The 16,958-nt window shown below is 39.4% G+C and overlaps 1 protein-coding gene across 1 annotated transcript in view; it reads left to right on the top strand.

The window, feature by feature from the left end:
* Positions 1 to 16,958, top strand: part of hace1 (HECT domain and ankyrin repeat containing E3 ubiquitin protein ligase 1) — a 38,503-nt gene that overhangs the window by 8,365 nt on the left and 13,180 nt on the right. Inside the window, exons 4-19 of the mRNA XM_032558859.1 lie at positions 648 to 752; positions 1,043 to 1,118; positions 1,240 to 1,371; positions 2,092 to 2,174; positions 3,483 to 3,579; positions 3,672 to 3,773; positions 4,318 to 4,424; positions 5,308 to 5,458; positions 6,864 to 7,141; positions 7,926 to 7,994; positions 8,141 to 8,228; positions 11,332 to 11,443; positions 13,755 to 13,852; positions 14,543 to 14,630; positions 14,711 to 14,860; positions 16,139 to 16,335. Of these exons, the coding sequence (XP_032414750.1) occupies positions 648 to 752; positions 1,043 to 1,118; positions 1,240 to 1,371; positions 2,092 to 2,174; positions 3,483 to 3,579; positions 3,672 to 3,773; positions 4,318 to 4,424; positions 5,308 to 5,458; positions 6,864 to 7,141; positions 7,926 to 7,994; positions 8,141 to 8,228; positions 11,332 to 11,443; positions 13,755 to 13,852; positions 14,543 to 14,630; positions 14,711 to 14,860; positions 16,139 to 16,335 (1,933 nt within the window). The remainder of the gene's footprint in view (positions 1 to 647; positions 753 to 1,042; positions 1,119 to 1,239; positions 1,372 to 2,091; positions 2,175 to 3,482; positions 3,580 to 3,671; positions 3,774 to 4,317; positions 4,425 to 5,307; positions 5,459 to 6,863; positions 7,142 to 7,925; positions 7,995 to 8,140; positions 8,229 to 11,331; positions 11,444 to 13,754; positions 13,853 to 14,542; positions 14,631 to 14,710; positions 14,861 to 16,138; positions 16,336 to 16,958) is intronic.

Below are 16,958 nucleotides of genomic sequence, written 5' to 3'. Positions count from 1 at the left end.
TTCAATATTTATTTATAAAATGTTCAACCTTGGCCCGCGGCTTTGTTCAATTTAAAATTTTGGCCCACTGTGTATTTGAGTTTGACACCCCTGGTTTAGATGATCTTAATATAACTGTCATTATTCTTTAATTTTCCATTAACTTCTCCAAAAAACAAGGACCAATTTCACCTCTTCTCGCCTATTATTTACTTGTTTTTTTATGATTATCATTTATGAAGCAGATGACTTTACCAATGATCTTAATGCTAATAAATGACGTCAATAACAAAACTGTCAGGTAAAAAGTAGCAGGTGTGTTTTCAGAATGGCGACAATGACAAAGAGAAGCTATTTATTTCAACACAGTTTTGGATCCATCTTCTGGAATAAAACGTCTGAACTCTGAAATCTCTATTTATAAGTCTCAGAAACATTTTGGGTGTTGTTGGTACTTGCTGAGGCGGACCTTCAGCCACATGTGAGCTGCTCCTATGCAGCTGAAGCTGAAGTTTAAAGACATCATCTCTATAGGCGGCTCCCAGCTGCACTCTGTTGTGATTTTAGCTTTGGTTCCTGGTACGGTCATATCACATGAGAATTTTGACTCTTCTTTTTTAAACAGTTGTCTTGTCAGTTTAGTAACAAACTTTTGTGTTCTTGTGCAGCTGTGGGTCAGTGGAGTGTCTGGTTCTGCTGCTGAAGAGAGGAGCCAATCCAAACTATCAGGACATCTCTGGCTGCACCCCTCTGCACCTAGCTGCTAGGAATGGGTAAAACATGGCTAACCACTGCCATCCTTTTTTCCTTCTATTAAATGTAATTACATTTAATTTAATCAGTTAAATTCTGAATTTAATTATGTTCAGAATTTAAATTGTTGAAGCAATTTCCCTTAGAGGAGAACAAAGATTATTGTGTTTTTTCTGACAGCTCTGCTTTATAGGTTTGTGTTAGACATGTTGCTCAGGAGAACGGACCATGTTTAGACTCTCAGGCCCGAGTCATTATATGTGCATTAAGACTGAAGTGTAACCAACCATCTCCTCCACTATTTCCTCAGACAGAAGAAGTGCATGGGCAAATTATTGGAATATAATGCTGATGTCAATATCTGCAACAATGAGGGCCTGACTGCTGTGAGTAGTTTACAGTTAATGATGTTTGACTCTGTTAGCATAAAATTGCCTTTTCCAAACAAATTGCTGCTGTATTTTCTGCTTGTTAGAATGAAAGTGTTGATGTGATCCTCTGCTGCAGATCCACTGGTTGGCAGTTAATGGCAGAACAGAGCTTCTGCATGATCTGGTCCAGCATGTGTCTAATGTGGATGTGGAGGATGCCATGGGACAAACTGCGTTACATGTAGCGTGTCAGAATGGACACAAAACAGTAAGCCAATTAAGAAATGTCTTATAAATAGGTGAAATAGGGACAATAATAGAGATACCCAGAGAATGTCTACTCTCTGGGTATCTGGTAAAGAAAGGGGCTAGTGACTACAATCAGATGACAGGCATGTTAGAAACTCAGGTCAGGCTGAAAACAGTCTACAGTACAGTGCAGAAGTAATGATGAGGTATTTCTGCAAAAATTGGGAGTGGTCACCTCTGCTTCTAACATAAATCATAATTTGTAACAGCAGGAGGGTTAGAAAAATATTTAGAACCTTTTTAATATTTCTGATTTTTCTTCTCGGATTAAAAAGAAATGTCAGGTCAAAACTTTACAAATACCAGAGACCGTAAAGCAGCCTCAAATTTTATAGTGCAATATTTATCACTGTTTAGTGATCAGTTTTCATGTAGTTTGGGGAATGACCATCTAACTCTTATCAGATTGATTGGCAGCAACACTTATCTTTTTAAGGTCTTTCCTTGTGAGCCCCCTCCACCTGGATTCTTCAGAGCAGCACAGTGTCTCAACCAGGTGGATGGCTTGTTATCATTTCCTCTTCACAGCTGAACAACTGGAGCAGAGCTGCATGGGAAAGATGCAGGATGGCATAAAAGTTCTAAGTTTAAGTTCTAAAAACTGATGAGTAATCAGTTTCAGGGCCTCTTCTTTCAATGTCCTGATAATGTGACATGAAAAGGAGCTGTATGTTCACAGACGGTGTTGTGTCTTCTGGACAGTGGAGCTGACATCAACCGACCAAATGTCTCTGGAGCCACACCTCTGTACTTTGCTTGCAGGTAACGAAAAACCACATGACACACGGGTCCTCAGGACTGACCTGATTTAGTGTGAAATCAAAATGTGTTGTAAATCAGATTAATTCAGATTCTTCAAAGAGTTATTGAAGATTGTCATGGCTGTCGGCAGGAAGATCTCCTGTAGCAGTCTGTATTACAGTGACTCTGAAGAAGTCTCTGACTGAAGATGCTCTGTTTACCCAAGACAAGAAGATAATGGTCAGGGATGTTCATAATTTTCTTGATTTTATGAAGACTCTTTGATTATCTCATCTTCTCCAGAGGTTCCACAGTCGTCCCCAGAACAGAACCAGAACAGAACCAGCCTTCTTAATCAGGTTGCTGAGCCTTTTTATGTCCCTGGTTCTGATGCTGCTGCCCCAACAGATGAAGAGATGACGATCTCAACAACAGACTGATAGAAGATCTGCAGCATCTTGCTGCAAACCTTGAAGGATCTTAGCTTCCTCAAGAAGCTGACCACCTGGTTAGACACACAGTCCTTCAGGGTTAGGGTTAGCCAGACTCAGTCATAGATCCAGGTGATTGTTCAGAACTCCGCCTGTGTCTTCTGGAGTTTCTCACAGAGAAGATCAGACTGAATTGTGTTAAATGCTGTGGAGAAATCAAAGAACATGATCCTCAGTGCTGCCTGCTTTGACCAGGTAACAGTGGGTTTGTTGTGTATGATGGCATCATCAACTCCAGATCCACGGCGATAAGCAACCTGCAGGGGGTCTTGATATGTCTTTGTCTGCTTAGTCAGACGGGCCAGCAGGAGTTTCTTCTTTGCCTTCATGATGTTGGTTGTCAGGGCAACAGGTTTATAGTCATTGGTGACTGATGAGTGAGTTTTCTTTGGTACCGGAACCAGGAAGAACATCTTCCATAATAGTGGGACCTTGTCTTGGGTCAGGCTAAAGTTGAAGAGATCCTGCAGAATCCCACAGAGCTGCTCTGCAGCTTCAGGCCTTTAGGACTCTGGGGCTGACACCGTCTGGACCTGCAGCCTTGTTCAGGTTCAGTCTCTTCAGCTGCCTCTTCTCTAGAAGTTAAGTAATAGCTTAACTTCTAGACCCAGAAATGTGGGAGGGGGAGGCAAAGGGAGCAGCAGCATCTCCTGGTTTGGTGTGTAAATCACAGCCACAGCTGGTGCAGGACGCGCTTTGCTGAAAGTCTCTCCCCGTTTTCCTCCACACTTTTCTGTTTCTACTCCAAAACATCTTTGACAATGCAAAATGTTGAGCCTAGATTGAGCCAGCTTTTCTTATTACAGTGGGATAAAGCTTGTGTTGTGTTGTTCCTCAGCCATGGACAGAGGGACACTGCGCAGATCCTGCTCTCTCGTGGTGCCAAATACCTTGCTGACAAAAATGGAATCACTCCATTGGATCTCTGTGTGCAGGTGGCTAGTTCAGCTCCATTTACTGTAGCAGAACATGTTTTACCTGTTCATTTCATTTGCTGCTGTTTTTGACCCAGCTGTGTTATTTTTAGGGTGGATATGGGGAGACCTGTGAGATTCTCATCCAGCACCATGCTAGATTGTTCCAGATGCTAATCCAGATGACACAGAATGAGGATGTTAAAGAGAATATGGTAATAACCTTTTATGTACATAACTGGAACTTCATTCTCTATAAAATGCTTCCAAAGTGCTGGACTTAAAGATTTGTTTATTGTGTTTGTTAATCAGAATCACCTTCAGTTCCACTTTGCACCTAATGAAAATTCTTCATAGTTGTTTAAAGTACTTTTATCACAAAAGAAAAAAAAAGTCAATTTGTTCCAATTTCTGATGATAAAATATGAAAATCTAACTTAGTTTGACACACAAAAGAGTTTTTTTGTAACCAAAGAGCTTCTAACTAAAACAAGAAGAATGACTATTTCTATTTCTGCTAAATGTTGAAGTAATAGCTTAACATTTGATGTATCTTTGTAGAAAGCTTTTTTTTAAGTCTATCAATTCTCCTTTTGACCATTTTTTTTTTGCCTTAACACACACAGCCTTGCTGTCGTGGTCAAATAAAAGCCAGTTGAGGTTTAAGGAAGACCAAGACACAGAAACTTTCCTTTATTAACATAAAGTAGTCGCGAACAGAGTATGAACTATAAGTAATATTTTTGCATTGTTTTGTAGCTCAGGCAGGTTCTGGAGCATGTGTCTCAGCAGAGTGACAGTCACTATCAGAAGGTTTTGACCAGTCTTGCAGAAGTGGCGACCACTAATGGACACAAACTTCTCAGGTGAAGTTACAGATTTGCAGCATTTGATTAAACCTTTTGGTTTGTTTCTGATATATTGCATGCACTGTGGCTTATAAAGGTATTCACACCCCTGGAACCTTTTCACATTTTTCATTCTACAATCTCATACTTCGATGTATTTTATTGGAATTTTAAGTGACAGACCAACACGTTGACGGAAAATTATGCTTGGTTTTACGAATAATTATGAAAAGTATGGCAGCATGCCCTACTACAAGCCTACCAAGATGGCGCTGCATGTAAACATCTAGGCCAGGAGAAAAGAACATTAATCAGTGAAGCAGCTGGAATGCCCATGGTAACTCTGGAGGAGCTGCAGAGATCCACAGCTAAAGTTTTTAGTCTGTTTTAGTTTTGATATTGACTAATGCTTTTCAAATGCCAACTGTGGTTCTACAACATATTAACTAAGGAGGGCTGAACATATATGCACGCCAAACTTTTCAGAATTTTAATTATGAAAGATATCAAAGTGGTTTCTTTGTACCACTTTGTGTTGGTTTGTGGCATAGCTTAAGATGTAAAAGGTTTTATGCTGAAGATCAAACCTGAAGATTTATGCTGGTCTGTCTCTGTGGAGACCATAACAAAGATGTAAATAAAGTCATGGTGAAAGTACATGTCAATGTCAATGTCAAATTTATTTATATAGCACCTTACAGCAGACAAGACTGCACCAAAGTGCTGCACAAAACAATAACACAAAAACAACAACACAATGACAAAACAGAACACACATACATGTACCCTCACCATGTACCTTGCTCTAAGGCTGAATGTTTTCATGTATTTCATGTATTTTTCATGTATTTTATGGTTCTACATGTTGATTTGAAACAACTGTGTTTTGTCCTTCTGTCAGTCTGTCCAGTAGTTATGAAGCTCAGATGAAAAGTCTTCTGAGAATAGTTCGTATTTTCTGCCACGTGTTCCGCCTCGGCCCTTCTTCTCCCAACAATGGCAACGATATGGGCTACAATGGGAACAAGACGCCTCGGAGCCAGGTCTTTAAGGTTAGTATGAGGTACAGATCTAATATAGAATGATCAGTTTGACACACTGACAATTCATTTCCATTTGCACCTCACCTTGAGGCACTTTACACAATGCATGCCGGTTCAATTCTCGCTCAGTCCCTCTCCTGGTGGTGGTGATCAGAGGGCCTGGTGTCTTGATGTGGCAGCCTTGTTTCTGTCAGACTGCCCCATGGCAGCTGGGGCTACAGCGTAGCTCACCACCATCAGTGTCTGAATGTGTGTGAATGGGGGAATAAGGTGGTTGAGGAATATAAATACCTCAGTGTTCATCTGGAAAACAGACTGGACTGGAGCTAAGATCCTTCAAGGTTTGCAGCAAGATGCTGCAGATCTTCTATCAGTCTGTTGTTGAGAGGATCATCTCTTCATCTGTCATCTGTTGGGGCAGCAGCATCAGAACCAGGGACATAAAAAGGCTCAACAACCTGATGAACAAGGCTGGTTCTGTTCTGGTTCTGCTCTGGTTCTGCTCTGGTTCTGTTCTGGTTCTGCTCTGGGGACGACTCTGGAACCTCTGGACATGATGAGGCAAACAAAGAGTCTTCATAAAATCAAGAAAATTATGGACTGTCTTGATTTTTGCACCACCCTGCTCTTCATTAGATTATCTTGAGAAAACAGAACATCTTCAGTCAGAGGCTTCTTCAGATTCACTGTAATTCAGACTGCTACAGGAAATCTTTCATGCTGACACCCATCACTGTCTACAATAACTCGTTTAAGACTTTTAATTAATGTGAGTTATAACAACATTTAATTTCCCTTTGGGATCAATAATTATTTTTGAATTGAATTTGAATGATTGAGCTAAGACTGCAACTAGCTATTGTTTTAGTAATTGATTAATCTATTGATTATTCTAACAATCAATTATTCTGATTGAAAAATTTGGAACATTCTGCAACTATTTTGTTAAATCACTGAAGCTTTTTTAATACAACATTAGAAATGCTTAAGAAGTTCCAATAAACAAACAAATCAATTCCTCATTTAAATACAATAAACATTTTTTTTGTGCTTAAAATGCAGTAACAACATTCCTTTAGAGAACTCTTGAACGTTTGTAGTAAAGGATGCACCGACAGCTAAAAAAATCTTCCAAACATCAATGTGTGAAAATCAATCAATACAGTGTAAGGCTGGTCTGGTGGCTGTTTTTATCGGGTCGGCTGCGTCGAGATCTGTGGCCTCCATGTACAGGGCCCCACTCTAAACTCTGTGCCATGCAGTGATCCAGTTTTCTGTATATTATGTTTAACTCATGAACTATGTGTTTTTTATAATGTGAAGCAAATGTTCCAAGAAGCCTCTGTCTTTTATTGCCTGAGTGGATGAAGTAGCTTTTGATCTTCCATCCCTCTCTCTGTCTGTGTCTCTGCAGCCGTTGGAGCTGCTATGGCATTCTCTTGATGAGTGGCTGATGCTCATCTCTACAGAGCTGGAAAGATCCACAAAGAATCCATCTTTGTCTTCTTCCAGCAGTGAGATAGCGTCCCTCCTGCTCAAGCAGCGGGAGTCAGACCCCTCCAGGACCACGCTCTCCTTGCTGGAGGGAGAAGCGTATGTTGACGGGGAGGATGTGATCTCCATGACAGCCAACCGGCTCAGTGCCGTTATTCAGGCCTTCTACATGAGCTGCTCGTGTCAGATGCCACAGGGGTTAGTGCTCAGCATCCTGGTTCACCTGACAGAGCAGAATCGCCCACTTCTTCCTGTCTTTGCACCACCCTTATCTTAGAAAATCCCATTGTTTGAATCTGAAAACCAATCGGCAAAGTGATATTGTTTGGAATAAATAGGAACTTATTCCATTTATAAATGGCAATAAATTCAGTTAAATGATAAAGAGCCATGAAAGGGAATATTGATCCATTCTCCAGGCTAAGTTCTTAATGTATGAGGTAGAATAAGAGTCAGTGAGTTGAATTCATGAATTCCATCTATTAATACCAAAGTACAGCTGGTCCATAGTTCATGCTGTCCTGAAGAGCTAGCAGAACAAAATGGCATGAAGCAACAGTATGCAGTTCTGCTTGTTGGCCTCTATCTAAGCTACGCCCTAAAGAGGGCGTTCCCTGAAACACCCTCAATTCTTAGCTTTGAGGGTGTTTCCTAACATGTCACTTCCTTTAGCTTTAACTTTGCAACTAGCTACAAGAGGTAGAAGAAAACTACAGAATTAGTTATTCTCAATAGTATTAAATAAGTTAACCACCATAATTATCCTGGCTTTGATACAAACATTGTTGTACTAAAATACTTGGCAAATGTTCCCATTATTATTATTATATTTCATGTGATGTTCATTTAATCCAGAACTGTGTGCTCCCCTGTGCTGTGTCCTTAGCAACATGTCCTCTGTCGTGATCCAACATCATGTTCAGTTTTTACTTGAGACATTTTCTTCTTCTTCTTCTTCTTCTTCTTCTATTTGCTTGTTCAGAATGACCTCCCCGCGCTTTATAGAGTTTGTCTGCAAGCATGACGAGGTGCTGAAATGTTTTGTAACCAGGTGAGTCGATATGCCCCTGGCTATACATCAGGCTCCTCTCACATTAGAGATGAAATATCGATCACACTGCTTATTTTGCTCCTAATTTGTTTCCACTGCTGTCTCTTTGTTCTCTCTGTGTCCCTGTGGATGCCTTCTCTTTCCAGGAATCCAAAGATCATCTTTAACCATTTCCATTTTCTGCTTGAGTGTCCAGAGTTGATGTCACGTTTTATGCACATTATTAAGAACCAGGTATGAAAAAAGATTTGTGCTCTCAAATTTGTTGACTTACTTGTACATACCTTTATATTTTTGGCTGGTTAAATATTCCTTCTGTTTTGGAATGGTGACAATAGGCATGGCACAGTATGAGATTCTCATGGTATTACCTTAAAACTATCACAATATGAACATAAATATGAAAACAAATGTAATTTTATGATCTCATCACAAATTGTATGTAAAACCAAGCAGCAACAATTGCTTCTGCTGCTACTATGAGAATATTACATTAGTTTTTATGGTTACAGTGATGATCATCTGCAGATTTATTTGAATTTATTTAGATAGCACACATAAAGTGTGAAGGCACAGGTGAGTGTGTGACAGTCTGTTTAACATCAGGGTACTTAGTTTATGGACTTTACAAACCAGTTTATGTAAGCAAAAAAATCACAAAAAACTAAGGATTGTTTTTCTTTTTCACAAATATTGAGATCAAATATAGAATAGAATAGAATAGAATTCAACTTTATTGTCATTGCACTGTCACAAGTACAAGCAACGAGATGTAGTTTGCATCTATCCAGAAGTGCTCTACGAGATATAAATATTTATTTACAGATGTACAAGACTACAGTATGTATGTATGGACTATAAGGGGTTATAGCAAGAGATATAGTTATTGTGTATAAATGTGTATATGAAGTTGCCTGATTGTTTTTGTCATTTTAGAAGATTTATTGTTTTTAAACAGAAGTACACAGTGGTAAAAAAGCTGGGTGTCTGTAACCTGTTAAAATAAAAGTACTTAATTTGCAGCTTATTCCTTTGTGTCAAACTAATCCTTATATAGTTAATCAAACAAATTTTTATATAGTTACCCTGGAAAAAATAAGATGATATTATTTGATTAATTAGTCAGACTGTCATGAGGGGCGGTGTGGATGAGTGGTGAGGCAGACGCGATGGAACCAGGTTAGATGAATAATGATGATTTAATGAAGAAAAAGCCAACATAAAGTCCAAAACCAGGCAGCACTGCAGAGCGGAGACCAGGGCTCAACACAGGTAGCACTAGCTATACGAATGGACATGAAGACAGAGACAGCACGCACAAACGACTAGGACCCGACAAGGACTCAGACACACAGGTGGCATTAAATACACAGAGGGTAATCACAGAAACGAGACACACCTGGGAATGATCAAGGGGAGACAGGACGGCACAGAGACTCAGGGACACAGAAACTCAAAATAAACACAGATAAAAACACATATCCTGACACAGACCACTTACTTGGGTGGCTAGCCTGGATCCTGGTGCTGTAACAGACATGCTACTCTTAGCTTCCCAACTGTACTTTCAAATAAATCATTGACTTATAAAGAAAGACAAATTTTCTTCCTTTACTTTCTGCACAATGACTTCCTAATACCCATCTTGGAATCTCTTATACCCTATAACCCTGTCACTCTTTTTCTAGTACACCTTTATAAAAAAAAATTCAGAAGAATTGTGTGAATAGTTTGAAGGAAAGCTGTTTTCAAACTTAACATCCCGACATATGTTGACATAAGGTGGCCCATGCCTTGGTAAGAAGAAGCAGTTTGACGTGGAGCAGCAGTGGCTCCGTGGGGGTCCCAATAGTTGCCTGAATATTAGTGTAAAAGTTATATGATTGAAATAAGCAATTACTAATGTGACAGGAGCACACGGCTTTGATACTTGGGTGGTTGTTGTCTGGATGTGGGCGTGGCTGTCATCAGCTGTCCTCCTCACCACATGGCAGCATTCCTCCCACTGCGCATTTTCTTGAAGTCTCAGAAAAATCACAATCAGGCTCTAAAAAAGTAGCTCAGGTCTTTCTTCTTCTTTTGTCTCAGAAAAACAACAACTAGCTTTAGGTCGCATAGTAACGAAGCACAGCACATGGCGCCCGGAGGCGGGGCGCTATACCCCCCCACCGCCAGGAGGCGGCACCCTGCTACAGAGCCGAGTCGGGCAGGTGGAAACGCGGTCTCTCTGAAATAGAGCTGAGCCGGGCCGGGTCGAGCCGAGCCGGGCTGCTGAAGTAGAGCCGGTGGAGAAGGGGCAATTTTCACTTTGATCAACAAATCCTTTTAGTTTTCCATTTTAAATATTTTTTTCTTGAGTTTTTTTGCTTAAATTTTTTATGAAATGACCTTGTGATCCCTGAAGGGCACCTTTTAAATAAAACGTGTTATTAGTTTCAATAGTAGTTGGAAAGCAGGGGCCGTTGGAATGATAATTGGGACAAGTGGTAGCAGCCTTCTGGTTATTTATACTAATTTAAATATGCATTTCTGGGTGGAGACAGGCGTCCACAAGATTGGGTTGTACAAAGGAAAGGTGAGCATCTACATGCCTGCTCATGATTTTAAACATCTGATTGTTTTTTGTGCACTGCACTTTTCAAAATGTGTCCCTACGCCAACTTTTAGTGTGAAAGCTGTGCACTCCTTTAGCTCTGCTTTTGTCTCTGAGCTCGGGCATCAGATTGACTTAACTTATTCTTTATGTGACAGTTCTGTCTTTGTTTCCTTAGAGACTTTATAGAAAGTGACTTTGAAAGTCCTTTGTTTTCACTTCAGCATCATTTAACAGCATTATCTCTATGACAATAACAATTCTCTTAAGTTTAATTTAAATGGTATCATAAATTTTAAGTGCTGCTCTGAGTTGTGCACTGTTCACTTATTTTTTAGTACTTATATTTGAGCTGCAGCATTTGCGCCTCGTTACCCATGGATTATAGCTCACTTGGGAGTAGGCTCTTGTTTTAATTACAGACTTTAACCTGGTGAATTTGATTTCATCTTCTGATTCGTTTTTTAGTGTGCCCTGCAGCCCTGAGGGAAAAGCCTTTGTCTTTTTTTCATGCTCATCCTTCAGTCTACCTCCGTCGCTTAGGGAACAAAGGCATATATTATGCAAATAGACTCAATCCTCGTCTCTGTATTACTGATGAGTGTTTCAGCTCCAAAGCCCTTCCAAGCCACCAGTTGTGACTGAAATATCCACAGCCTGAAAGTTGACAGCACAGCGAAGTGGTAATTAGTCTGGGAAATGCTGTGCAGTTTTGTTGAGTGAAGTCTTTGTTGTCCCCTCTAGCCTTTTAAGGATCGCTGTGAGTGGTTCTATGAGCATCTGCTGGCTGGCCAGCCAGACTCAGACATGGTCCATCGTCCTATTAATGAGAGCGACATCCTTCTCATCCACAGAGGTACCCACAATCCTCACACAGTTTTTCTCTTATGTTTTTAATATTGCTGTTGCAAAATGGAAAGTTTAAGTTATTCTGGGCACTAGCAAATCTAAACTTTAAGTACCGTATTTTCCGCACTATAAGGCGCACCACATTATAAGGCGCACCTTCAATGAATGGCCTATTTTAAAACTTTTTTTATATATAAGGCGCATAGAATAGACACTACAGTAGAGGCTGGGGTTATGTTATGCATCCATTAGATGGAACTGCGCTAAAGGGAATGTCAACAAAATAGTCAGATAGGTCAATCAAACTATTAATAGATTACAAACCAGCGTTGTGAAAACTCTGTTCATTCCCAAAATGAATAAACAGCTGTTTGATTATTTTCCCCGAGGTAAAGTAAGTGACGTGGTATTTTCGTGACAGTTTATCTTTTAACAACAGCAAGGTATAACATATAGTGGAGGGGAACTTTTGCTCGATTCAATAAACACGTAAAAAACAGTCTGATACTGTTACGGTAAATCAAACGTTAGTGCAATCACAATATATATCCACTTCCGCTATAACCATTGATTCGTTCATGTTAAATTCTCTCGCTGCTGCTCTATTCCCGTGTTCTACTGCGTCACTGATCACCTTGAGCTTAAACTCTGCGTCGTAAGCGTGTCTCTTAATAGGAACCATTTTGGGGTCTTTACACAAAACGCAGCGTGCACCGCGCGCTTCTTCTTCTAGGGGGGAAAATGAAGTCGGCAGCTGCTTACCGTTGTTGGGAGACCTGTTGTGGCTCAATATTGGTCCATATATAAGGCCCACCGGATTATAAGGCGCACTCTCGGCTTTTGAGAAAATTGAAGGTTTTTAGGTGCGCCTTATAGTGCGGAAAATACGGTAAGTGGTGCAAGCCAGAACTGTAGAGAGCCTGAATGGGCAGGTCATTGAAAAAGTAGCTTAGTTAGATTACTGATTACTTGATTTGGAAAGTAACTAAGTTACATTAAAAGTAACTTTTGGAGTTACTTTCAGCAGCTGCTAACAACAACGCTTCGCCACCTGTGAAAACTACATTGATCTTTGCCAATGCTTAATTGGAAGTTATTTTATAATGTTAACATCAACATTGTGTATCCACTTATAAGGTTGAACTGAAGGGGAGATTGTTTAATGGTTACAACAGTACAAAAAAAACTTTAGTAATCTGTGCGTTTTTGTGTGTTTCTATTGTCTGGAATAGGATTTTAAACACCCTCCGCCCCAGTGTCCAGGTTCTGCGTTACGGCCCTGTGTTTCTGTCAGAATTCAGCGCACAGCGCTCCTACTGCCGCTCCACATCTCAGATGTCCCGCCGCACAGATTTGTGACACTTATCTTAATGTCAATGATTATAAGGCGTTAGTTGCGAAACTTTATGGACACGTTCATTCGTGGTTGTTTTCACGTTTATTGCATTGTCCATATTAGTCTTGATGTTTGCAGTTTTGTGGAGTGCAACTCGAAGCTTGAGGTAATTCAGAGGTAATATATTAACATGACATTAACAAAGACACAGTGGGACAGATCATCCGGGAAATGATGGACAGGGAGAGTCTGAGTAAGACTAACTGGATGTCAGACAAATTCTGGGGTTTATGTCTGTTTATTTCCAAGCCCATAAAGCTCAACCCATGACTCATTAAATCTGCAAGCGACTTTAGAAAAAAACGAGCCCAAAACTGCTTATAATAATTGGACTGGGCGAGCGAAACTCAAAATACTTCCTGTTTTTCCAGGAACAAAATGTGCATCTCCCTCTTCCCTCCACTGTTTGTTTCTGTCGCTGCTGATACTGTCGCATAGAAACGACAATCACTCACCAAGACGCTTAGAAGAAATAAAATAAAATTACAAAGGAAAATAGTAACGCACAGTAGCGCAAAGTGATTTCGATAAGTAACTGTAGTCTGACTACTGGATTTGAAATAGCAACGCATTGAATTACTCGTTACTGAAAAAAGTTGTCCGACGTCAGTAAAGTCTAATTACGTTACATCATTGCTTAGATGCACCAAATGTTTCTGTTACTTACATTTTTTTTCAAAGAATGTAAACCTAAATATACAGAAATCATTATAATTGTCCATGGTAGATGTTTTTGGCCAGTAGAAGGACTGGGAACACAGAATAAGGTGCTTTGGATTTAAAACCCAGTGAAATCACAGTGAGCCAGACATGAAAACTTCCAAATCAATCTTCTCAGGAGCAGTATGCGCTTCTTCAGGTTCCAATGTTTATGTCTGGTGAAACTTGTTAATGCTGTGCTGCTGTTGTGCTTCACACTCAGACTCCATATTCAGGAGCAGCTGTGAGATGGTTTCCAAGTCCACTAATGAGAAGCTCAAACAGGGTATAGCTGTCCGCTTTCATGGTGAGGAAGGCATGGTGAGTTTCTACATTTACATTACATTAATAGACATAAAACTTTACAAAAAAATTAAATAGTATAACTTGTCTCTTCACTGCCTCAAGTTCAGCATTTTATCCATAACCATCTAGTTTTTAAAAAAATAGGAAGTGATGAACCATAACAATTGTTTGCTGCCATTGAACAGTAACTGTTTAATTAATTAGCTGATTAATTAATGCATTTTATTTGTCAGCCACTTTCAAGACACCAAATTACAAGAAAAAAACAATACAAGAGTAAACTAAAAATAAAAACCAGATGAAGAAGGATAAACAAAATGAAACAAAAAACTACAAATGAAGGCCGGCTGGAGCAGATGTGTATTGATTTGGGATTTGAAAGTAAAAATAGAGTCAGTAAGTAGAGAGCTCCAGAGTCGGGGAGCAGAGTGAGAAAAGGCTCCTCAAATGTTAAAATATGTCACATTATAAAGTTTTTTTTAGAGCCTTCCTACATTCAGTTTCACTAAAACAGGAGAGTGTTAACAAACATATCTGTCCTTTAGACAGACCGGTTTGGGTAATAGCTGGAAGAAAATCTGGATGGTAGATAGTTGGCTCTGACACTTTGTCCGTTTGTCAGCACCTTTTGGAGGAATAAAAAGAGTCCATTGTCTGCTGCACTCTGATCAGCGTGGTGAGTTGTGTTGGGTGTGTGTGTTTCAGGGCCAGGGTGTGGTTCGGGAATGGTTTGATATCCTGTCTAATGAAATCATCAACCCTGACTACGCTCTGTTCACCCAGTCAGCTGATGGTATACAGCAAATTACCTACAGTGATAACGTCAAATGGCAAGAGCTGAACTGGAGTGCGGTGTGCTTTCCTTCTGCATAGGTACAACCTTCCAGCCCAACAGCAACTCCTCTGTGAATCCAGACCATCTGAACTACTTCCAGTTTGCGGGTCAGATTTTGGGTCTGGCTCTCTACCACCGGCAACTGGTCAACATCTACTTCACCCGCTCCTTCTACAAACACATACTGGGTAGAAAACACAAAGATATCTAGATGTTAGTCAAAGGTTCATGATATTTGTATTTGTAAATAACATATGGTTATTTGTAACCATATGTGTTTAAATTAGCACCCAGTTGCATCAGTTTTGTAAAAGTCTATTCCTGTTCAGTCAGTTGAAAGTAAAAAAGGGATTGAAATTTGTTTTCTTGGGAATCTTTTGTTCAAGCTGATCAACTCAACTGTTTTCCTCATTTATCAACTTTTTCTGTATAGTTAGCAAAACCAAAACAGGTTGATAAGTCAGCTGCCAACTTCCCTTGAAGGACAGGCTGACCTTCCATCCTGTGAGGTACAAACACATACAGAAAAGGCAAGATGGAAGAAGGCAAAAAAAAGAAAAAAAACATCCAAATGAACTATATTGGGAAAAACTTCATATTACCATTGTAGAATACTTTTCATTTACTTTTATTATTATTATTATTTTTTAAATGTTTCAGATCATCTAACAAATTTAAATATACAAAGATAACTTGATTAAGTAGAAAATTCTGTCTTTTAAATGAGAATTTGATTTATTAAGAATTCAAAATCTATAAAGCTTTATCAAGTCCAGAGAACCCCAACATGCTTTACGCCACATTCAGTCATTCACCCATTCACACACACATTCACATGCTAAGTGTGGTAAGTCAGACACGGTAGTGACAGTGTGATGGCTGGGGCTGCTTTGTTGTAATTAGTGGAAACATTAATCTTGCTCCATTGCACAAAATCCTGAAAGAGAAAGTCAGTCCATCAGTTTGACTTAGAGCTCAAGGGGTTGCTTTGTCTTTCATGTTCAGCTCAGTTTTGATAGTTTTTTTCCAATACATCATCATTTGAAGACTGTGTTTAATATTTACTCAGGTTATGTTTGTCTGGTATTAAACTGTTTTTGCTGATCTGAAACATCTCAGTGTCACAGTCAAGCAAAATCTGTAGGTGTGTTCCAGAGCTGTGTGTGAGGGATGTTTTGGACGTTCAGGTCATCTGAACGACTTGATTGTAGGTTAACTATCAACTTATCAGTCAGCTCTAAAGTCTTTGGAGCATCAGGATAATCAGCATCCAGTAGCATCACTTTTTTGATGCTGGTGAGACTGGTTGAGATTTCCTTCCTACTGACATATTAATACTTGATATAAATAACTGCACACTTCCCTTGTTTTAACTTTTTTACTATGACAACAAATATCAAATACTGTTTTCAAAGCAAAATATTTCTCTTGCTAATCCTGATCATGTATTTTCTTTTGGTTGCCAGGTATTCCAGTGAATTATCAGGATGTGTCATCTATCGATCCAGAGTATGCTAAAAACCTGCAGTGGATCTTGGATAATGACATCAGTGACCTGGGTCTGGAGCTGACCTTTTCTGTGGAGACAGATGTGTTTGGAGCCATGGAGGAAGTGCCACTCAAACCTGGAGGGAGCAGCATCCTGGTCACTCAAGACAACAAGGTTAGTCACCACTAAACACATCTTTAGCTCTGGTATCTTGCAATACGTGTGTTTCCATTACTGTATGTGATGCGCACAGTAAAGGTGTGAAGAGGTAAGTGGTTCTGGTAACACTTTACTTGACGCTTTATGTTATTAAAGCTAAAGTTTAATCAGTAATACTTTAATAACAAATTTATGTCAGATCAAGATTTCTGGGTTAATGTCAAGTTGTCATAACAAAGACATTTGGAATAATGTCAACTTTGTATTAAAAGTGTCATGATTTACAGAATGACACTTTATGACAACAGTCATAAATATTCATGAAGACTTACTCATGTTCATGACAAGTGTTATGTCATGTTTATGACGGTTTCATGACGGTCTTATTCACAACCTGTCAAATAAAAGGTTACTGTGGTTCTTTTGCAAAAAAATGTAAGATTTAATTGGCTGTTGACTTGTTATAAAATGAGCAGACTTGTATTAAAAGTCATGAAAACCCAAAAATAATTCATACCACTGGCAAATGTAGGTTTACAAAAATGTTTTAATTTAGCTACCATGTTTCTTCTGAAAGAAATAACATTAATGTTTTGGAGCAGTCCAGCTGAATCCCATAGGAATTCTGTGGAAGAAGC

This window comes from Xiphophorus hellerii, chromosome 3, assembly GCF_003331165.1.
Source record: "Xiphophorus hellerii strain 12219 chromosome 3, Xiphophorus_hellerii-4.1, whole genome shotgun sequence".
NCBI lineage: Eukaryota > Metazoa > Chordata > Actinopteri > Cyprinodontiformes > Poeciliidae > Xiphophorus > Xiphophorus hellerii.
Note: the sequence above shows the minus strand (reverse complement) of the source record. Positions and strands in the feature narration are given on the sequence as shown.